Consider the following 24,185-nt stretch of genomic DNA (forward strand, 5'->3'; position numbering starts at 1 on the left):
CTCTAAAAGCAATGCTTACCAAAACAGAAACTTCTAATTCACTTAAAGGAGTCAAATAATTCAGTATTTAACTCATAAGATCCTCCTGACACTCAATATTTTAAAAATTTCATAGAATTACAACCTTGACTTAAACTATATAAATGTGAATATATACTTTGCAAATAAAAGGAAAATTTGATTCATTTGAAGTTCTGTATTTACTTTTAGATTAAGGATATAATTATGCATATTTACATTTTCAACCTCTTCTATTTTTGAAGCAAGTAAGGTTTCTCTTATCCACAACTTTTTAAGCCATAAGTTAAATATTTATAGAAATCTGGAAAATAGAGAAAACAATTGCTTCCAATTTCAACACTCTAACACAATTTGTAGTATTTTGGTATATTTCTTTTTCTTTTCCATCTTTTAAAAACATGGCAACAAGCAAGAAACATACAATTTTGAATTCTACTTTTAAAAGAACCTTATGATTGTATCATGTAAATTTTGCAGCAACACAGTCTTTCAAATCGTAATTTTACCAGCCACATATCAATACCCATTTTCCCATGTTGGAACTTAGGTTGCTTTTATGTTTTTATTTTTTATTTTTGTTTTTTTAATATGGAACTTAGGCTGCTTTTCATTTCTTTTTATTTTTTATTTTTTGTTTTTTGAGATGGAGTTTCACTCTCGTCACCCAGGCTGGAGTGCAATGGTGCAAATTCGGCTCACTGCATCCTCTGCCTCCTGGTTTCAAGTGATTCTCCTGCCTCAACCTCCCGAGTAGTTGGGATTACAGGTGCGCACCACCAAGCCCAGCTAATTTTTGCATTTTTAGTAGAGATGGGGTTTCACCATGTTGGCCAGGCTGGTCTTAAACTCCTGACCTCAGGTGATCCGCCTGGCTGGGCCTCTCAAAGTGCTGGGATTACATGCATGGGCCACCACACCCGGCTGGCTGCTTTTAATTTTTGCTGTGGGAAATAACACTGCAATAAAAATCTTGTTCATACTTTCATTCACCCACCCCCATGTTTTTATCTATCCTGCTAGACTTGGGAGGGTGTGACATAGTAGGTGCTCAATAAACATTTGTTGAATGCATCTTGTATTTCCTTAGGACAGAATCCAGAAGTAATATTGTACAGGTAAATGGTTTAGGACAATGTCTCACAATAAATATTGCTATTATTATGAACTATTATTAAATGAAATTTACTGGCTCTTGAAATATATTGCCAAATTTATTTATTAAAAGGTTGTGATAATTTACAATGCTGCCAGCACCATTAATTAATTAATTCAAGAAGTGTTTTTTTTTTTTTTTTTTTTTTTAGAGACAGGGTCTCTTACTCTGTTGCCCAGGCTGGAGTGCAGTAGCACAATCTCCGCTCACTGCAACCTTTGTCTCCTCAACTCCTCAACTCAAGCAATCTTCCCACTTCAGCCTCCCGAGTAGCTGTGACCACAGGTTCACACCACCCCATCCAGCTAATTTTTGTCTTTTTCTTGGAGACGCGGTTTCACTATTGTTGCCAGGCTGGTCATGAACTCCTGCGCTCAAAGCAATCTGCCCGCCTCGGCCTCCCAAAGGGCTGGAATTATAGGTCTTACCCATCGCACCCAGCCTCAGAAGTATATTTTTAGCACTTGCCGTGGGCCAGGAACTGTTCAAGATCCTGGGGGATAGAGCACGGAGCAAAACAGACAAAATCACTGCCTTTATGAGTTTTCATTCTAATGGAGGAGGTGAAGTTAAGTATCTATTTAAGTAATATGTAAATAGATTGTATATAATTGCTTATCCATTTTCTTAGTTATATATGTTTTACATGATAAGCATAATACATATTTATGAATTATATATTAAAATGTCAGTTTGTTATAATGGATATGAAGGAAAAGCAAGCAGCATAAGATGATAGGGAGAGAGGGGATGGTTTTTTGGATAGGCTGATCAGGGAAGTCTGTAGAGGTGACATGAGTAGAGACCTGAATGAAGAAAATGAGGTGAGATCCAGCAGGAGCAGTATGGCTAGAAGGAAGGGAGAAAGAGAAAGAGTGGAAGAAGAATGAATACTAGTTTTAGATGTCTCTCAACAGTCTGATCATTTTTTTTTTTAAATAAAAATAGGTAAAGAAAACTTTACTCTGTTATGAATTAAAATTATTTTCTTTCTGATCATATGGACTGCATTCCCTTACTAGTAATTCAGGAGAAATAATACTAGTAATAGTAAAAGCTAACATTTACAAAACTCCTGCCACATACAAGGCACTGTATGTGTCATTTTACTGGCTTCACAACAACCCAGTGAGATATGGATTATGAACATAATTATAAAAATTATGGCTGAGATGTAATATTCTGCAAAACAGACCATTAGTAAATGCCTCTGTGTTTGGGGGGATAGAAGGACAGAGGTCTGAAGTAAGCTTATACAGTTTAGGCTCTGAATTCAGATAAACCAGCACCAGAGATCATACTCACCAATATGTCACGCTGCATTTATACAACAAATTTACATTATTCTAATAACCCTAGGATCCTATACTTGTTTTATCTTAAAGATAATCACATGCTACTTTCTAAAACCTTGCACCATAGTTTCACAGATTTATAAGGTTAAAAGGAACATGCAAAAATGTCCATTCCACTTTCTACAAGCAAGATCTATCTTTAAAAATATTCCAGATAGATATACATCCAGGTGGAATAGACAGCTGTCCACCAATTCATGCTCTCCCTTCTACAGCATGAAGTAGTACTTGGGAACTCAGGGACTATGCTTCCCAGCACCCTTGTTTCTAGGGGCAGAGTTCTGTTTTGTGTATAGTAGTGATATGTGGCATTTCCCAAACAAGGATTTTAAGAAGCTCACCCTCCCTCCATCTTCTCAGGTCCCTGGAGATCAGTTTTCACTCATTAGGAACACTTATTTGGACTGCTAAAAAGGTTAAAAAAATACACTTATATTAAGCCACTCACATTTTAATTTTTATGTATTATAGCATCAAGTGTATATCTTAAAGATCCTGAATTCCATAACTTCCCTTTTAATGATATATTCTGAGGCAACAAGCCCTTAAGGGTAAAAGACCACAAACAAAAATCCTATAAGAGGCCTGGTGTGGTGGCTCACACCTGTAGTCCCAGCACTCTGGGAGGCCAGGGTGGGTGGATTACTAGAGCCCAGGAGTTGTAGATTACCCTGGGCAACATGGCAAGACCCTGTCTCTACAAAAAATACAAAAATTAGCCGAGCCTGGTGGCATGTGTCTGTAGTCCCAGCTACTCAGGAGGCTGAGATGAGAGGATCCCTTGAGCCCGGGAGGTGTAGATTGCGGTGAGCTGAGATGAGCAGAGCAAGATGCTGTCTCAAAAAAAAAAAAAAAAAAAAAAGGCCAACAAGAGCAATGAAACTCTCAAAATATGAGTATTTTTTGTGAACATTCCTACCACTTCTAATGTTGAAATTATGCTTTCCTTGCTTAAGCATCTTGTCATTCTACATTCATTTCTGTAACATACTGTTGTGGGTTAAATTTGATCCCTCAAAAGATAAGCTGAAGTCCTAACCTCCAGTACCTGTGAATGTGAACTTTTTTTTTTTTTTGAGATGGAGTTTTGCTCTTGTTGCCCAGGCTGGAGTGCAATGGCGTGCTCTAGGCTCACTGCAAAACCTCTGTCTCCCAGGTTCAAGCAATTCTCCTGCCTCAGCCTCCTGAGGAGATGGGATTACAGGAATGCGCCACCACGCCCGGCTAATTTTGTATATTTTCAGTAGAGACAGGGTTTCTGCATGTTGGTCAGGCTGGTCTCGAACCCCCGACCTCAGGTGATCCGCCCACCTCGGCCTCCCAAAGTGCTAGGATTACAGGCGTGAGCCACTGTGCCGGGCCAAATGTGACCTTTAATTGGAAATGAGTTCTTTGCGGATGTAATAACGTTAAGATGAGGTCATAATGGATCAGGGTAGGCTCTAATCCAATGTCTGGTGTCCTTATAAAAGAGGGAAATTTGGACACAGACACACAGGGAAAACAAGGTGAAGAGGAATGCTTCTACAGGGATTGCCAAGGAGTGTTGGCAACCACGAGAAGCTAGCAGAGAAGCCTGGAAAAGATTATCTCTCAGAGACCCCAAGAGAGAATCAAGCTTGCTTTCACCTTGATTTTGAACTTCTGGTCTTCAGAACTGTGAGACAATAAATTTCTGTTGTTTTAAGCCACACAATCTGTTTTAATTTATATGGCAAGCCTAGGACACGAATACACACACTTGAACATATTCTAGCACAGCCAGTTCTTATCTAAAACATGTTTTTCAACAAGAGATAAAGAAACAGGCCAGGCGCGGCGGCTCACGCCTGTAATTCCAGCACTTTGGGAAGCCGAGGCGGGTGGATCGCCTGAGGTAACGAGTTTGAGACCAGCTTGGCCAATATGGCGAAACCTCGTCTCTCCTAAAAATACAAAAATTAGCCGGGCATGGCGGCGCATGCCCGTTGTCCCAGCTACTCAGGAGGCTAAGGCGGAAGTTCCAGTGAACTGAGATCGCACCATTGCACTCCAGCCTTGGGGAACAGAGCGAGACTCTGTCTCAAAAAATAAATAAATAAATAAATAAAAATAAGAAAAGAAAAAGAAAGATGGCCTATTTGTGGAACTTCTTCTAGGTACTGAATATTCATTCTAGCAATACCCAACTTACAATTTCAAAAGTGCATTGTTTCAAGTTCTCCTGCTTTTTGAGAAGTTAAGGCTGGCCTAGGAGATCCAGACTTCGTTTTTATGAATCAGGGACTGCAGCCAAATGTGTAATTTTCTCTGATAGAATTAGGCCCTGCAATTCAAGCCTATCTTTCAGGGAGAGTGTAGAAAGTGATGGTAGCCAACACTGTACAAGGAACCTGAACTGGTGGTGGTGGTAGAGTAGCTTCAGCCATTGCCATCAACACATCTCACATCCTCAGACTGGCTTCCAGTTGAGGCCATGGGATAAAATAACTCTTCACCAGTCTTTATGTTCATAATTGTGATGTTTCATCTGCTACTTTAAAATCTCCTTGGGAAAAGAGAGAGTAAAATAATAAAAAGACTAGCTAGCATCCATGAGCACAAAGACGACCAAACCAAAAAACAAAGTGATTTTCTTCATTAAAAGGCTCTGTGCACGCCGAAGCACTCTCAAAACAGTTCACATCTTCTTCGTTTGTCTTCGCAAACTCCAACTTTCTGTATTTGGCTTTTCCCTCTTAAAGCAACGCAAAGCGACACACTGCGCAGGCGCCTGTGGCCAGGACCCCCGGGAGGATTCAGGCGCAGGCGCTGGGGCCGGGAAGTGGGCGGGCTCGCGCGCGTGCTCTGCGGTTCACTTCCGGCCAGCCCCTCCCCCGCCTCCCTCGCGTGGCCACCTCCCCCTCTGCCTTCTCCTACCCAGTCTCTTCCCCAACTCTCCCCACCCCCTCGTGCTCTCCGCCCCGCTTGCCTCCAGTTCTTCCCCGCCCGCTCCATCCGGGTCGCTGACGGCTGTCTCTGGACTGGACAACAGTGGCGTCCGCTTTTCTCTAAGGAACCCGGTAAAGTTTCCCAGGGGCCGGGGAGGGGAGCAGCGGAGCAGCGGCACAGACGCCGGAGGTGCCCTGGTGATCGTCGCCACTGGCTGACGGAGGAGGGACCCAGGAGCCGGAGACGTGCCTCAGCTACCGCGCTGCCTTGCTCTGTGGGCAGGGGCCGCCCCCCGTCACCTTGGGCTTCCCCTGCCCTGAAGGGCTGGGCGAGTTGTGGCCCCAGTGGGTTCGGGGGCGTGTGACGGCGTTAGGGAGGGGCAGGCCGGGCTGGGCGAATGCAGGCCGGCCCGGCATAGGGCGCTTTCTCAGCGCTTCCTGGGGGTGAGGGGCGTGGGGCGAGGGCAGGGTTGTGGCTCCCTGGCCCCGGGGCTGGAATGTCGTTTCTCCCTAGGGATGGGCTTCTCTCAGGTTGAGGCCGCGGACTGCCAAGCCTCGGCCGCCGGCCTCTGAAGCTGTTGCGAGGGGCCGGTTGCGGTAGTCGTCTGCTTGGCCGCGAGGTTGGGTGTGTGCAGATGATTTCTCTTTCCCAGTCCCCAAGAGCTAATCTGGGTGCACGTTCAGGGAAAGACGGGACTAAACTGCTTCTCATTTCCCTACCTGTTGCTGGCGAGAGGACGCCTCTGTGTTTTAAAGAAAAGGGTGGTTAAACCTCGCGCGCTGAAGTCGGGGTATTTTCCTGTATTACTCTTATTTTATTTTTAAATATGGGAAGACAATGCAGAACTCTTGGGAATTATCGAGTTCTGATGCCCCAAAAGAATGAAATCAAACTTCTGTTAATGGGATGATGGGTCGTGGAATGGGACACCTTGGGCACTTGCTAACAGGAACGTAGGAAAATTGGGGTTGAAACTTCGCAGGCTCTGTAAGAATGTGGATGACTACTACAGAATAAGGCTGACTTCCTGTAATTATGATATTTAGTAACGCGATGTGTTTAAAAGTCTACGTATGTATAGATGAAGTGGACTTTGTTATTTGTGTCTTTCTTTACAAGTGAAGAAATATTCAGTCAGTGTGCTGGAAAGTTCTACAGATTTCGCCATCAGACTATCGGTGCCCCAGCCCCCATTCCTATTCTTGAAAAATCTGCAGTGCTGGAGTTATTTGCAATTCCCCCCCGCCAATCTTTAAATAATTGTCTCAGAGGTATAGATAGATACAGATTGCCCACGGGAGATTTTTTTAATCCCGGTTACCACTTGTAATAAAAGAAGTTGAATTTTGGAGAGAATTGATATTTAAATTGCATGTTTTTTTCTGTATTATAATTATGCACATTGATTTAGTTTTAAAATTAAATTAGTGAGGTTGGAATATTAGTATTTTGATTTGAAATATGGGATCTTTGGAGGTGATTTAAGATTATGGTTTGGTAAGAGAATCTTCATTTTCTCTCTGGCCTAAAGAGTAATTGGGAGAGTCGTTTAAATTGTGGAAAATTGCTTTAAATTTCCATTATTGGTTTTATTTCTGTTACAGGTAAGAACTCCATTTTCTGTTGATGTGGAGGTAGGTATTAGAAAGCTTAATTATACTAGGATTTGAGGGAGATTGCAAGGTTATGTTTCTGCAGTTGGCTAAATTTTTCACTGTGTATATTTGCTTTTTGGGCAGTGGAAAGATGTCTTATTTCTTGCTCCCATTGAAATTATTTAAAGCAAAAAGTAGAAAAAATTGTGATTAATTTCATCAAGGTACTTATTCCTATTAGTTTAGTCTATCACAAGATAACCAGAAGTCAAAACTAGTTAATATGTTTTAAATTTTGCAAAGGATCATAGAAAGTGACATATTTTCCCTAAAAATTTCTGTATGATACATTTTAAAAAATACAACTGATTGGTTTTTGAAACTGAATGATACTTATGTAGCATGTTATAAAGTATATTTAATGTTTACCATGTAGCAATTACTGTAGCCTAGCACTTGAAAGAGCAATTATACATCCTTTTTTCTTTGAAGTCATATTAACTTTTTTCTGTTTCCTCAGACATAGGGTACCTCCAACTTTCCGGGGTTTCAGAAGAGAATTTTTTATTGAAACTGGAAGACCAAAATAATTACAAGCATGTTGTGCTGGGGAAATGCATCCTTTGGACAGCTAGGTTTGGGTGGAATTGATGAAGAAATTGTACTAGAGCCCAGAAAAAGTGACTTCTTTATAAATAAAAAGGTCCGAGATGTAGGATGTGGACTCAGACATACTGTGTTTGTTCTGGATGATGGAACAGTGTACACATGTGGATGTAATGATCTAGGACAGCTAGGTCATGAAAAATCCAGAAAGAAACCAGGTAAGTTGAAACGTTTTTAAAATTTGCTATTTCTAATAATTACATCATTTTAAATTTGAATCATCGTATAATTTCTCTAGTTGTAACTATATGTTTATCAAGCTTTAAAAGCAAAGTAGAAGTTATGTATTTCCATTATATGTGTATATTTGTATGGTTCTAAGTACTTTATGTTGTGGTTTCTTTTTTTTTACTACTAGTATTATAAAACCTTATTTTGTATGACGATATAAAACAATAAAGAAAATCAGCCTGCAGTATATAAATCTTTGGTACAGAGTGTATAGTGTGCAGGTCCTCTTTAATAAATTCTGTTCAGCCACCCTGGATAGATTTTAAATGCATAATTTACTCTGTGCTTACCTTACTTTGGGAGGGGAGGAAGAAAACAAGACGAAAGCTTTTTACTTTGGCTTGCTTGCCTAAAATATATTTTTATTCTTTTTATCCCTCTGTCATAGTATTTTAAATATGTAATTTTATTTGATTTAGTTACAAATATCTTTTATTCCTCTAATCATCTAGTTTCTGTAGCATTGCTAGCTATTAAAGATTTTGTGACTATGAAGTGTCCTGATTTTGTAGTAGTTGTACAAGCAAATTAAATAATTTGTAGGGTAATGAGAATTTTGAGGAATTTGGTCACATTTCATGTTCTGTTTTCCTGGATATTGTATTTTAAAATCAAATATTTCTACATTTAGGAGTATCATTGTTATGTGAGTTTTGCTTTCAATTATGATAACTAAAAGTTAATGATTTCAGGTGGTAAATTCAGATGAGACTGCAGCTATACTGACTTACAGTTTCTTTTAACTGTAACAATAATGGCACTTCAGTATTTTCTGTGGCAGTTATTTTATCAGTTTATTATTTAAGTGGTTTCTGTTGTTACTCAACTTTTAAGAGATTAATGTAATCTAAGATATTCAGGCATTAAGGCACGATTCATCCTTCACATCATCTCACGACCATGCCAAATCTCACTTTTCTAACTTGCAAATACTGTATCGTTTTCATCCTTTCTTTGTGGTTAAGGTCTTAGTGTATTTTCTTCTGCCTTAATTTGTAATTTTTTTTTTATTGGATAAATGATAGTGACATTCATAAAATAGATTTTTAATTCTTGCAGAACTCAAAGTAAATGGCAGCTTTCTTGTACTCTACCTGTCTAAGAACATTTTATGGATTCCTACCAGATTTTCATGATCTCAGGCATTGAGGTGGTCATATTGGTAGAAATGAGTGGTAATTTACTGATACGCATTTGATGATTGTCTCTGCTCCAGAGACAAATGGGCCCTTTACTATTTTTGCTTAGCTTGGAATGCTGCCTCAGGTTGAGATTTTCATGGTACAGAGGCTACTGCTGTTCTTTGTACTTTAGCATGCCCCATAGAAATAACTGAACATCTCTCTGTATTACTTTAATAATTTCTGAAAGGCCATAGGGCAAGGAGAAAGTAAAAAGCCAGCACATAGAAATTGCCAGTATAGTTACTTACGTCTACTGAGGTTTAAAATGTTTAAGTGTTAGAGGTAGACACTGTGTACTAGTAGTATAATAATTATAGTGCCAGGAACAGCCTCCAACTATATAGATGAGATTCTGAGAAACTTAACTAGCTAGAATAGCCTTTGTGGTCATGTTGACATTGTGATGATTGCATTGTGACATCTATATCATCTTGATTCATCCTGGAACCATTATTTGGTAATGTAAAGTTGGGGCGGTGGGTTTCCCTAATTTGGGATACCTCTTTAGGATTGCCTCATTGTTGTCCCGATTACACCACAGCCTATGGAAGAGAAAAGTGACAGGCATTAACTTTGTCTTTGAGAAATTTAGAGTCTGGATTGGGAGTTAAGGTATACATGAGCAACTGGAGAGAACTGGAAATTAGACATGATGTGCCATGCACTTTGAGCCTAGGACATTTAAATGATGGGAAATATTATGGGATAGAATTAAAATAAGATTTCTGGGAGAAAATGAAGGCTTACATTTAATTCTATTGGTGAACACATAAACAGCTAGGAAATAAGTCTGGAGCTGAAATAGCTTAGTTTTGTAGAAGGGGGGGGTCCTGATCCTGAGAAAAGCTTTTTATTATCGGAAGTTCTGGTTCGATGATATATTGAAGTAAACCTAGGTTTCAGAGGGAAGAGAAACAAGTTCAAAAAGTAGTAGTTGCTGCGATAGGAACTCATCTTTTAATCTCAGCCTTGATTGAATATTTATTTATTTATTTATTTATTTATTTTTATTTTTATTTTTTTTTGAGACAGAGTTTCTCTCTTGTTGCCCAGGCTGGAGTGCAATGGTGCCGTCTTGGCTCACCGCAACCTCTGCCTCCCAGGTTCAAGCAATTCTCCTGCCTCAGCCTCCTGAATAGCTGGGATTACAGGCGCCCACCACAATGCCTGGCTACTTTTCATATTTTTAGTAGAGATGGGGTTTTACCATGTTGGCCAGGCTGGTCTCGAACTCCTGACCTCAGGTGATCCGCCTGCCTTGGCCTCCCAAAGTGCTGGAATTACTGGCATGAGCCACTGCTCCTGGCCTAAGATGTTTTTTAAATAATGTTTTTAACTAAATTTTAAGAATGTTTTTAACTGAAGTTATTTATATTTGGAATAATTCGTTAATGATTTAATTGTGTCATTTCCCCAACCCCTTTTTAAATTTGTGAATTTGAGGACTGGATTAAAAGATAAAAAGTTGTTGGATCTTATTTATTTTAAAGTCTTCTGGTAATTGAGCAAGTTGGTTATATTTCTGGGACCATGTAATAAACATAGTTCACTTCCCAGGAGGTTTTTGTTTGTTTTGTTTTGTTTTGTTTTGTTTGAGACAGAGTCTCATTCTGTTGCCCAGGCTGGGATGCAGTGGCACGATCTCTGCTCACTGCAACCTCCACCTCCCAGGTTCAAGCGATTCTTCTGCCTCAGCCTCCCGAGTAGCTGGGACTATAGGCGTGTGCCACAATGCCCGGGTAATTTTTTATATTTTTAGTAGGGACGGGGTTTCACCGTGTTAGCCAGGATGGTCTTGATATCCTGACGTCATGATCCGCCCGCCTTGGCCTCCCAGAGTGCTGGGATTACAGGCGTGAGCCACCGTGCCCAGCTGACTTCACAGGAACTTTAAAATTGTGTCAGAAAGCAGACAGAATGGAGGGAACTAAGAATTGTTTCTTTACATAGGTTGGCTTTATAAATATACATATTCCGTAACTAATAAGGAATGAAAGAGAAAGAGGTAGGCTTATTAAGGATAAATTATTCTTGAGATTCATAATAATCTACTGGAGGACTTGGCCTGACAATGTAGTGAATAGATTTAACCTGTGGCCTATTGAAAAGAGGTGTTTCTGTTCTGGACTTTTTAGGAACCACATAGAAAGATTTAACTGAATTCCTTTATTATACTAAAGGTGCAGATTATGTTCATGTTCATCTCTGTTGTCTTGTCCTTTTCTATCACTACTGGCTTTTTCTGAATTACTTCCAGAGAAGTGAATGTTTGACTTTCATGTTTTTTTCTTCATAAGAACTTTAAAATACTTTTAAAGCTAATGTCTCAATTTTTAAATTTATAGCTAACAAATATATTTAATCATCAGTGTGCTAGACCAATCCATTTAAATGAATTGTTGTTTTTTTATACTTTCAAATTCAGTTCTGAAGATTTTAAGTATGGGAAGTATACTTTTCTTTAAAAGATCCTTTTCTTACTGTATATCTAATCATAGGTATAATTTGGTGACCATGGTCCTAACTATGTTTTGCACATTGATTTCCATTTGTTTCATGTTAGAAACAGTACTAAACTGTTCTGTGACCATAATTTGTAAATAAAGTGGTGTTCTGTTTAAAAACAAGCCCTGTTATCTAAAAAACAGTTTTTTGTGTTTTACAACATTCTTTCAAATGGAGTATCTCATTTAATTCTCACAACAGTTGTATGTAGCTAAGGCAGGTATCATGGTCCGCATTTTACAGATGAGGACACTGAGGTTAAAAGAGATTAAGAGACTAATAGGGTCACTTGGCTAGCACATCTTGAGACCACCCTAAATCTTGTGGTTTTTATCCTTAATCTCACAAATCTTTTCCTTTGCTACATTTAGAAGGTAGAAGAATATTTGTTCACCTTTGAGGAAGCTGGTTTCCATCAGTATTTTATTGTAATTCTGAGGGTTTTTTATTTTATTTTATTTTTTTGAGATGGAGTCTTATTCTGTTGCTTAGGCTAGAGTGCAGTGGCGTGATAATAGCTCACTGTAGCCTTGGAATCCTGGGCTCAAGTGATCCTCCTGCCTCAGCTTCCCCAGTAGTTAGGACTACATTTATGTGCCACCATGCCTGGCTAATTTTTTTTTTTTTTTTTTTTTTGAAACGGAGTCTTGCTCTGTCACCCAGGCCGGCATGCAGTGGTGTGATCTCTGCTCACTGCAGCCTCCACCTCCCGGGTTCAAGTGATTCTCCTATCTCAGCCTCCCGAGTAGCTGGGACTACAGGTGTGTGCCACCACACCTGGCTAATTTTTTTGTATTTTTAGTAGAGACAGGGTTTCACCATGTTGGCCAGGGTGGTCTCGAACTCCTGACCTCAGGTGATCTGCCCACCTCGGTCTCCCAAAGTGCTGGGATTACAGGCATGAGCCACCAGGCCTGGCCAATTTTTTTTATGTTTGTTAGAGTTGGGGGTCTCCCTATGTTGCCCAGTCTGGTCTCAAACTGCAGTCTTCCAGCTATCCTCCTGCCCTGGCTTCCCCAAATTACTGGGATTTATAGGGATGAGCTACTGTGGCAGCCAAGAAAAATCTTTAAAAAATTACTCTCTTATAACTAAGGTTATACAATGAAGACAGCATATTTTATTATCTTCCCCCTTGTGCACAAACTTAAAAATCATTTTAAGAACTGATAAGAAGATCGAGAGTTCTGTTTTCAAGATGTAATATTGTAACAACAAAAACTAAAAAATTCAAATATGTATAGTGTATTACTGAATGGAAGACTAACTTGATTGGCAGAGTTTATGGGTAATAGTTTTAATAGTATGATAAAATTTATTGTGGTTTATGTTGAACTCTTTTTAAAGATGATGAGCGTCGAATCTGTGTTTTCCATATCCTCGAATGGTAATTTCTACTGTTGAGTCATTCCAATAAAAGCATTTTGGTCACATAGTAGTGATTACTTGGCTTGCCTTTCTTGCTTCTTCATTTTTCTGACCTGTTCTCTCTGTTCATAAAACAAATCTATAAACGAACTGCTCCTTAGAATATAGTTGAAATTTAAAAAGTAATATAGGAAAATATAACTATGGGAAATAAAGTTACTCACTTAAGGGTGGGTTAAAAATAAAAATATCGGATTATCCCACACATTTCTTACGGAACCAGAACATTTAAACCAAAGAAGCTCATTGTGTTTTATAACTCCCGGTTTTCACAATACCTTCTAAGGAAGAGAAAGATGTGGGTGATAGATTTGAAAAAAGTAATTACTTGGGTCAGGAGTGGAGGCTTGCTTTGAACGTTTTACTTTGAGAAAGGTTAGTGCCCAAGAATCACAGTGTCAAGGGTAGGAAAAAAAAATCATAATGCAAACAGATGACTACTGTTAGAGAAATGTATAATAATACTTTACTTTGTGTAGGACCCTACATCTGAGGAATTTCAAGAGCATTACACAATAACTCATGGTTCCTTTCAAAATGCTTGTGACACAATTTGCAAGAATTATCCTCATCTTAGGGGATAAATTTACGGAGAAATGGCAGCACAAGTTGGTAAGTAACTTGTCAAAATAGCAGATGACTGGTGAACAGCTATAAGTTGAATCTGAAAGTTAGAGTCTACCAGTCTCCTACCTTATTCACTAAATTGTGCTTATGTTTAGAATTATTTACAGTAATATCTTCTGTTTGAGGCAGATCAAATACTAGTGCACAGATTGTTTCCCTGCCATTCGATTTGATGGCCTGTTAAATCATTATTTTACCAAGATGCTTACATTCTGATACCACTTTGATACTTCAGTATAACTCTGTGTGGTATGAAGAATATGTAAACAAACGAACAGAAACTTAACTATGGTAATGCCCAGTCTTTTCTCTTTTCTGTTATATATTGTATATATCCCCTTGTCTAACTGCTATGCTGTACTACAATCCAAGGTCCGTAGTAACTGACTTGCAGAATTGATTTGATGGCTAACCTTGGAACTTGGATTAGTTATGTTGTATAAAGTCCGCGATGTAGATACATGTATCTCTCTCTAAGATGCATTGGTTTGGTGGATGCTTTATAAAACTCTTAAAACCTACACAGAAGACGAAAATAGCAGTAGATGCCTAATCTGAGCAGTCTAACAAAGGGAAGCTTCTTTAAAGGACTTGGAACCAGTGATTTTCTCTTGGGTATGTTAGTGTTTTTGCATGATTAGAAGTGAGCCACGTACTTCCCTTAAAAGATCAGCAGTGTGGTAGATTTTGGTTTCACAATTTGGGTACTTACCAGATTCTTGTTGCAGATGGCAGTCTAGGTAGTCTAGTTTCCATTATCTCCTTAGTAAAGATTCTTAGGTTCCATATTCCCAGTATATCATACAAATGTAGCACTGTTTTTAAAGCTCATTTCTCACAAAGGCATGTATTTTTAAAACTGCTTTGAAGAAATAAAAGTTACTTCTGTATTCCTAGGCTATAAAGTATATCAAGTGCTTGGGAAACGTATGAAAGAATCTAATAGAGGAGGTGTACTCAAATGTTTATATAAGAGTTTATTTGGGCTTGGATAATGTTAGTAGAAAAATGGGTAGCACTAATGAGGAAACTATATTAATGAGCTCATGGTTGACCTTCTTTCTGTTCCCTTGGATTTTTTTTTTCATATTGATGAAATTTAAAAGGCAATAATTAATTTTAAATTGTAATGAGTTATGATAATTACCTTATATGCGAGAAAAACCTATGCTGTGTGTAATTATACAAACGTTTTATTGGAGTTTTGTTTGTTTTTTTAGACAGGATCTTGTTGTCACTGGAGTACAGTGGTTAAATTGTGGCTCAATGCGGCCTTGACTTCCCTGGGTTCAGGAATCCTCTTACCTCAGTCTGCTGAGTAGCTGGGACCACATGTGCATGCCACCATGCCCAGCATATTTTTGTATTTTTTATAGAGACAGGGTTCCACTCTTTTGCCCAGGCTGGTCTCGAAGTGATCCTCGTACCTCAGACTCTCAAAGTGCAGGGATTATAGGCATGAACCACCATGCCAGGCCTTATTAGAGTTTTTTTTTTGTTTTTGTTTTAATGGGAAATTTCTTGCATTTCAGTGGCTTATTCTTTAAACCATAAGTTTTATTTGCCTAGATTTACTCTTTTGTGTTCATTTCTAGCATGGCAGAATTTTGGTTTAGCCTTTCTTGTCCATAAGACATTCTGGAATCCTTTAGTAATGGGCTTTTCACAAATTATTTGAAAATATATTAATTACTTTTTTATTCATATCTAAGTTTTGCCTCATTTTATTCCTTTGCTAGGTGTTATACTATTCTGAAATAACACATTTTTAGTTTTTCATAATTGTTTTCTATTATAAAAGTATTACGTGTTCTTAGTAGAGAATTTCTAACACATAGGAAAGTAAAAACTATAATGTCATCATGCATAGGTAAATAGTATTGTCACTTGAGACCTTTTCTATATTCATATATGTTTCTGATTACAAACTGGGAGTGTGTTCTTGTATCTCAACTTTTTTCCCCCGATAATAATTTAGCATTTTCCCGTGTTTTAAAATTTTAGGAATATTGGGAATATTTAGGAATATAATTAACATTTCATCATTTAGATGTACCAAAATTTATTTAAGTATTCTATTTTTTGGATTTTTTTTTTTTTTTTTAGATGGAGCCTTGCTCTGTCACCCAAGCTGGAGTACATGGTGCGATCTCTACTCACCCCAGCCTCTGCCTCCTGGATTCAAGCGATTCTCCTGTCTCAGCCTCCTGAGTAGCTGGGATTACAGACATGTGCCACCACTCCCAGCTAATTTTTTGTATTTTTAGTAGAGACAAGGTTTCACCATTTTGGCCAGGGTGGTCTCAAACTCCTGACCTTGTGATCCACCTGCCTCAGCCTCCCAAAGTGCTGGGATTACAGGTGTGAGCCACCATGCCCAGCCTATTTTTTGGAATTTATTTCCAGATTTTTGTTATAAGTAATACTGCAATGAACATATATATATATCAGTTTAGTTTTTATGTCTTTATTTTCTTTTTCTCTCTCTCTCTCTCTTTTTTTTTTTTTTTTGAGAGAGAATCTCACTCTGTTGCCTATTGCCTAGGCTGGAGTGCAGTGGTGCCATCTTGGCTCACTGCAACCTCCGCCTCCCAGATTCAAATGATTCTCCTGCTTCAGCTTCCCGAGTAGCTGAGATTGCAGGCATGCACCACCACACTTGGCTAATTTTTGTATTTTTAGTAGAGATGGGGTTTCACCATGATGGCCAGGCTGATCTTGAACTCTTGACCTCAGGTGATCCACCTGCCACGACATCCCAAATTGCTGGGATTACAGGCCTGAGCCACGGCGCCCGGCCTATTTCTTTCTTTTAATTATTTTTTATGTTTTGGGGACAGGGTTTTGCTCTGGCGCCCAGGCTGGAGTGCAGTGACATGATCTTGGCTCACGGCAACCTCTGCCTCCTGGGCTCAAGCGATTCTCCTGCCTCAGCCTCCAGAGTAGCTAGGATTACAGGCATGTGCCACCATGCCTGGGTAATTTTTGTATTTTTAGTAGAGGTGGGGTTTTGCCATGTTGACCAGGCTGGTCTAGAACTCCTGGCCTCAAGTGATCTGCCCACTTCGCCCTCCCAAAGTGCTGAGATTACAGGCATGAGCTACCATGCCCAGCCTCTGTTTCTTAATTATTATTTGAGACGGAGTTTCGCTCTTGTTGCCTAGGCTGGAGTGCAATGGTGCAGTCTTGGCTCACTGCAGCCTCCACCTCCCAGGTTCAAGTGATTCTCTTGCCTTGGCCTCCTGAGTAGCTGGGATTACAGATGCCTGCCAACATGCCCTGCTAATTTTTTGTATTTTTAGTAGAGACGGGATTTTGCCATGTTGGCCAGGCTGGTCTCAAACTCCTGGTCTCAGGTAATCTGCCCACCTCGGCCTCCCAAAGTGCTGGGTTTACAGGTGTGAGCCACCATGCCTGACCTACCTCTGTTTATTTATTTAGGAAAAAGAACATCTTTAATTTTAAGGAGTGAGCACAGTTGTGTCTCATTTTACAAAGTTTATACACATAAGATATTTGTAAATGAAAGTTTTTAAAATGTCTGACAAGGCTGAGTGCGGTGGCTCACACCTGTAATCACAGCACTTTGGGAGGCTGACACAAGCGGATCACGAGGTCAGGAGTTCAAGACCAGCCTGACCCGTGTAGTGAAACCCCGTCTCTACTAAAAAACCAGAAAAATTAGCTGGGCATGGTGGTGTGCCTGTAGTCTCAGCTACTCGGGAGGCTGAGGCAGGAGAATTGCTTGAACCCAGGAGGCAGAGGTAGCAGTGAGCCAAGATCATGCCACTGCACTCTAGCCTGGGTTACAGAGCGAGACTCCAACTAAAAAATAAATAAAATAATAAAGTAAATAAATAAAATGTATGACAAGCTTTCGATTACAACATGATGAATATCATTTAATGATCTAGTAGGGAATAGAAAACAAATGCACAAATAATAGAAATGCAATTAAAATATGCTAAGTGTTATAGGATGTATAAACAACAGTGCTGTGTGGAGATAGTATACTAGCAGATGGCAACAGGCAAGTTTGAGACTTACTAAGGGAAGAGTAGTCCATGTAATTGAGATGTCTTGAGAATAGTGAGCAGGAAGGTTAAAGAGGCAAAATTGAGGTCAGATTATAGAAATAAATTAAGGAGCTTGAATTTAATTTGGTGAATATCTATCCACTCATAGTTTGTAATGGGAATTACCATGGATTTATAAAGGAAAGGTTGAAAGGGAGAGAAATTGGAGGTAAAGAAATAGGCTGTGATGGTAGTCCTTTATTTTTTATTTATTATTTTTTTTGAGATGGAGTCTCATTCTGTCGCCCAGGCTGGAGTGCAGTGGTGCGATCCCAGCTCACTGCAACCTCCGTCTCCCGGGTTCATGTGATTCTCCTGCCTCAGCCTCCCGAGTAGCTGGGATTACAGGCGCCCACCACCACACCCAGCTAATTTTTTTTTTTTTTTTTTGTATTTTTAGTAGAGACAGGGTTTCACTATGTTGACCAGACTAGTCTCGAACTCCTGACCTCGTGATCCGCCCGCCTTGGCTCCCAAAGTGCTGAGATTACAGGCGTGAGCCACCGTGCCCGGCCAATGGTAGTCCTTTAAAGCAAGAAAGGAGCAGGTAGATGATGGAGACTTAGGCAGAAAGAATGGACAGGCTTTGGTAACCAGATGGAAATAAATAGTAAATGTAAAGGAAGGAGCCAGGCATGATCCTAGGTAGAATCATTAGCTGTTAGAAATAGGGAATCCAGGAAGAGGAGAAATATTCTCTTTTAAGAGGCAAGTTAAAAGATTCTGGTAAGGTGAATTTTGTGGTAAACATAATATTAAGTGAGCAGTAAGAAATGTGGTACCGTAAGTGGGGAGAAAGATCAGGGCTAAATGTGTGAAGTGTTTATTTTCAATTTTGTTTTATTTTCAGTTCAGATAGGCTGACATTCCAACTGTAGACTTCTCCCCAGTTCTAACCTGTTAAGTAATTAATAATTCATTAACAATACTTAACTTTGTGCTTTTGGAAGACTGCTTAAGGCACGTGGTGATATAATACCGTTGTAAATTTAAAGTAATCTAAATGGTTGCCACCTCCATCTGTTTTTGTAAACCTGAATTTTCATATACAGATTTTTTTTTTTTTTTTTTTTTTGAGATGGAGTCTTGCTCTGTCACCCAGGCTGGAGGGCAGTGGCACCATCTCGGCTCACTGCAACCTCTGCCTCCAAGGTTCAAGCGATTCTCCTGCTTCAGCCTTTCAAGGAGCTGGGATTACAGGCACCCGCCACCGTGCCCGGCTAATTTTTTTTGTATTTTTAGTAGAGACGCGGTTTCACCATATCGGTCAGGCTGGTCTCGGACTCCTGACCTGAAGTGATCTGCCTGCCTCGGCCTCTCAAAGTGCTAGGATTACAGGCGTGAGCCACTGCTCCCAGCCCATTTGCTTATTCTTTCGCTGACACAAACCTATTCCTTTTTTTTTTTTTTGACACAGAGTCTTGCTCTGTCGCCCAGGCTGGAGTGCAGTGGCGTGATCTTGGCTCACTGTGAGCTCCACTTCCTGGGTTCACGCCATTCTCCTGCCTCAGCCTCCCGATTAGCTGGGACTACAGGCGCCTGCCATGACTCCCGGCTAATTTTTTGTATTTTCAGTAGAGATGGGGTTTCACCATGTTAGCCAGGATGGTATCGACCTCCTGACCTGATGATTCGCCCGCCTTGGCCTCCCAAAGTGCCAAACCTATTCTTAATTACTATGTTTTACTTCAGGACTTCCCTCCAGGTCTTACTGGAAACAAAGGTTTTGCAGTCAGAAGGTGCAATGACATAGGTATAAGTTGCTTTTGGTTCCACTAGTAGCTGAAGTAATTTTAACTATAAGTTGGATATATGCCGGCAATGTAGGCAAGAGCTATTGGGAAATACACCTTTTGCGATAATGCTGTTGCTTCTGTGAAAGGGAAACAGGTGTGGGGAAGAAAGAGGTGAGGCTAAAAGCGGTCCTAAAGAACAGAATTAGGAGTATCTGAAAAGCAATTGGAAGAAAGTTTAGCTACTTTACCTATACATTATTAGAAGACATTTGTGACTTTTTTTTTTTTTTAGGATGGCATAACGAGGATAAAGTAGATCTTAGATTGCTTCCCACAATTGATACAAAGTACAGTTGATCAGTCAGCATATATGTAATTTCTAATCCAAGTATTGCTTAGCTATAGATTTCATAACTAGGCTCTCTAATAGGAATGAACCTTATATTTTGAAGAGTTACTAGGTAGAAGACTGAGTGGTTGATGTTACCTGTACCAGAACATAGAACTATTCATATTTTCAGTTAGGAAGTTGAATGAGCCTCTGCAACTGAGAATAAGGGGAAAAGGAAACACATTATAAGTTGGTACTGCATTGTATAGGGTGAATAAATGCATAAGCCGTATAACTGGAGAGAAATTTAGTGTTATATTTAGAATGTATTATTTATGGCTGGATGCGGCGGCTCACGCCTGTATTCCCAGAACTTTGGGAGGTCGAGGCGGGTGGATCACAAGGTCAGGAGTTTGAAACTAGCCTGGCCAACATGGTGAAACTCCGTCTCTACTAAAAAAATACAAAAATTAGCTGGGTATGGTGGCATGCACCTGTAATCCCAGCTACTTGGGAGACTAAGGAGAATTGCTTGAACCTGGGAAGCAGAGGTTGCAGTGAGTCGAGATCGTGCCACTGTTATTTGTGTCACTGCACTCCAGCCTGGCGACACAGCAAGACTCTGTCTCAAAAACAAGCAAACAAAAAGAATATTATTTACACATTATAATGCTGATTTAAAAAGATAATAACAGTAAACCTCCATTATGTGCCAGGTACTGTGCTGAATTCTTTATTCATTATCCAAAAGTCTTATATCTATCCTGCAAAAGTATGTGTTTTGGTGAGAACAGTTAGACTCCAGAAGATTAAGTAATTCTCCCAAAGTTGAAATTAAAGCTGAGTAGGAACAAGAGCCAATTAGAACAATGGAAGAAAAGAAACCAAATTATTATAATAGCAAGAGAAACAAAATATAATATTATATTATTATAATAATATATAATATTATATTATTATAATAATATAATATTATATTATAATAGCGAGAGAAACAAAATAACCCAGGAATAAAGTAGTAAGAAATGTGCAAGACCTATATGATGAAGACTTGAAAGCATTACTGAGGGGCACAAAAAACTTGAGCAAATGAAAACCACATTTATGGATAGGGACACTCAACCACATCAACCTGTCAATTTTCTCTAATTTGTAAATTTAGTATGATCCCAATGAAAATGTCAAATGGCTTTTGGGGGAAGTAGACAAATATATACTCAAGTTCATATGGAAAAAGAAAAAGTAGCTAGGAAAATTCTAAAAAAACAGTAATACGTATTAACTTTTTTTAAAGACAGTTTCTAATATACATTAAGTAAAATGAGCAAGGTGTAGAGAGTAATGTATAGAGAGCTACATTTTGGATTTTTTAAACAAGAAAAAATACACACTTGCATTTGCTTTATAGATACACAAAAAACCCTGGGAGGATATATACAACTAATAACATTGGTAACTGTTGGTGTAGAGGTGGGAAAAGAAGTGGTGAGAGTTGGGTTGATGGAGAACATACATAGTAGACTTTTCACTGCATACCTTTTTAAACAAAATATAAATATATTACCCATTCAATTTTTTTTTTTTAAGGGTAGGCTTTGGAATTAGAGCGCTTACATAAAAATCCTGGCTCTGTTGCTAGATCTGTTTTCTTGGTCACATTGCTTAACCTTTCTGTGCCTAGGTGTTCTCTTCTCTAAAATTAGGATAATCATGCCAAACTCCTAGAGTAGCTGCAGGAGAATTGCTTGAACCCGGGAGGTGGAGGTTGCAGTGAGCTGAGATTGCGCCACTGCACTCCAGCCTGGTGACAGAGTGAAACTCTCGTCTCAGAAAAATAAAGATAAAACCTAACAGTGCAAAGAACAATGCCTAGCATATGGTGAGTATTCAATAAGTGTTTGCCTAGAAGAAAAAACAATATTAGAATGGGAATTTAAATTTAGGTCTGCCTTACGGTAATGCGGTATTATGCTGTTTCATATTTGCCTAATGACTGTATATTGTCCTGTATGGAAACTATATTGCTTTCATAATTACCTCCAGATATACAATACAGATCTTTTCATTTATGCCTGAAGTTCAGACATTTATTCAACAGACAGTTGTCTTCCTACTGTGCCCCTGATATTGTGCTAGGCATGAAAGTACTTCTTTGCCTTTAGTCTTCAATTAACCTTACTAGAGCTCTTATTCAAAGACTATGCCAAAATTTAAAAAAATTGTTTGTTTATGGTACTTAGAGGTAATGCTTTATTGGAGCGATATAAAATGAATTGGATTCCTTTACCTTCAGACTTTAAAGATACAATAATGATACCAAAAAAGAAAAGAATTAAAGATGCCTTTTTTTTCTTGTGAGAAGCACATACGTGATGGAAATTAGATTGATCATTGATTTAAAAAAGGTTATTTAATCATTCATAATTATAAGGCGGCCAGGCATGGTGGCTCACACCTGTAATCCTAGCACTTAGGGAGGCCAAGGCAGGCGGATTGCCTGAGCTTAGGAATTCAAGACCAGCCTGGGCAACATGGTGAAACCCCATTTCTACTAGAAATAGAAAAAATTAGCTGGGTGTGGTGATGCATGCCTGTAATCCCAGCTACTCAGGAGGCTGAGGCATGAGAATTGCTTGAACCCAGAAGGTGGTGGTTGCAGTGATTGTACCACTGCACTCTATCCTGGGCAACAGAACAAGACTCTGTCTTAAAAGAAAAAAAAATAATAAGGTGTAGTTTGTGTACTGATATTTTGAGGATCATAGGCACTTGAGTAAATATACTTAGTTATACTTTTTTTTTTTTTTTTTTTTGAGACAGAGTCTCACCCTGTCACCCAGGCTGGAGTGCAGTGGCGTGATCTTGGCTCACTTTGACCTCCACCTCCCGGGTTCAAGTGATTCTCCTGCCTCAGCCTCCCAAGTAGCTGGGATTATAGGTGCCTGCCACCACGCACGGCTAATTTTTGTATTTTTAGTAGAGACAGGGTTTCACCATGTTGGCCAGGCTGGTCTCGAACTCCTGACCTTGTGATTCACCCACTTTGGCCTCCCAAAGTGCTGGGATTACAGGCATGAGCCACTGTTAGTTATACTTTTAAAACCAGCCCTGCCCTTCCCAAAATGATGAGCTGACCTTAAAATGTAGAGTGCATGGTTTGATCATACTTCTCTACTCTTATTTTGCATTTGTTGTTATTTTCACACCAATCTGAATAAAATTTTGGCTTAGTGTGTTGTTGATAAACTGTGTACCCACTGTTATACGGTGCTTGACTATGAGAGAAATTTATACGTCAAGAAAATCAAGGACAAATATATATATATATTACATGTATGTTTGAAATTGTATAAAACTGTTAAGTTGTGGAGAACAAAAAAAGAAACATTTAAAATGGAAGCCATTGCAGTTAGCTATCTTTATCTGTCAAAACAAAATGCAAAAACAACTCTTTTTCCTTGTTTGTTAATGCTTGCACTCACTTAGGTTCAGACCTTAAATTTACTTTAGGGTCTCTTCCTTTCCTGTAGCACCAACATTGACCCAGTTGCCAGATTTTGGTTATTTTTCTAAGTGACTGTCTTGTTTTTTAATTTCCTTTGCAAATAGCTAACTATGTCGTTTTGAGTTAATTTAAACTATTGGGTCCTTAGTTTCCTCCTCTCTCAATCTAAAATTCTTTGTTTTCATTCAGGACTATTACTGGTGTACATGAGAACTGTGGCCAGTAGCTCTTTAACTGATCTCCCTGCTCCAGTTCATTCTTATTAATTCCAGGTTAATCTTTCCAAGGTATATTTCAGTTTCTCTGTCTTGAAATTTGCCCAGCTAAAGTACCGTCTCCGTCATTACTCCTTGGTCACTCATAGGAATTCAAGTCACACATTTTGTGTACTACCAAGTACAGTCCATGGAATTCAATAACTTAATAAATTGCATCGCTGTCTTCCCATTACAATGATCTTCCCTACCATGTCATCTCCTGGATGGTAGAAAACCTTGTCTTACATGTCTTTGCTAAAACCGCAGTGAAATGCTATGGTGCACATAGAAGGAACTCAGGGCAGGGTTGTTGAATGAGCACATGATCAATGTATTTTATTGGTTGTGTCTTACGAAAGGAAGATCATAGACTCTTGTTTTAATGAACTTGATCCCCATCAGCTACATTACAGTGAAAAATTTAAAATTTAAAACTCTACTAATATATTCTGAGGGTTCATTCTTGGCTTGTCTTTTAAAGAAATTGAACTAAAGCAACTATATGACTGTATTGTATTATGTTGGAGTCTTTATATTTCACCTTTACCTCTTCTTTCCTCTTCAAAGCAATTAATTTTAGCAGTTCATAGACATCCAGATAGTAC

The 24,185-nt window shown here is 39.1% G+C and overlaps 1 protein-coding gene across 13 annotated transcripts in view; it reads left to right on the forward strand.

Moving 5' to 3' along the window:
• Window positions 1-5,323: 5,323 nt before the first annotated feature.
• Window positions 5,324-24,185, forward strand: part of HERC4 (HECT and RLD domain containing E3 ubiquitin protein ligase 4) — a 154,391-nt gene continuing 135,529 nt past the window's right edge. For 3 of the 13 annotated variants that reach the window (XM_002820893.6, XM_054523396.2, XM_063727375.1), the window contains exons 1-3: window positions 5,327-5,570; window positions 7,044-7,073; window positions 7,555-7,858. In XM_002820893.6, the coding sequence (XP_002820939.2) occupies window positions 7,633-7,858 (226 nt within the window). In that variant the 5' untranslated portion in view covers window positions 5,327-5,570; window positions 7,044-7,073; window positions 7,555-7,632. Of the gene's footprint in view, window positions 6,230-7,043; window positions 7,074-7,554; window positions 7,859-10,147; window positions 11,743-13,529; window positions 13,661-24,185 lie in introns of those variants that run through there. The other 10 variants (XM_054523389.2, XM_063727373.1, XM_009245559.4 and 7 more) reach the window with 9 other exon arrangements.

This window comes from Pongo abelii, chromosome 8 (genome assembly GCF_028885655.2).
Source record: "Pongo abelii isolate AG06213 chromosome 8, NHGRI_mPonAbe1-v2.0_pri, whole genome shotgun sequence".
Classification (NCBI taxonomy): Eukaryota; Metazoa; Chordata; class Mammalia; order Primates; family Hominidae; genus Pongo; species Pongo abelii.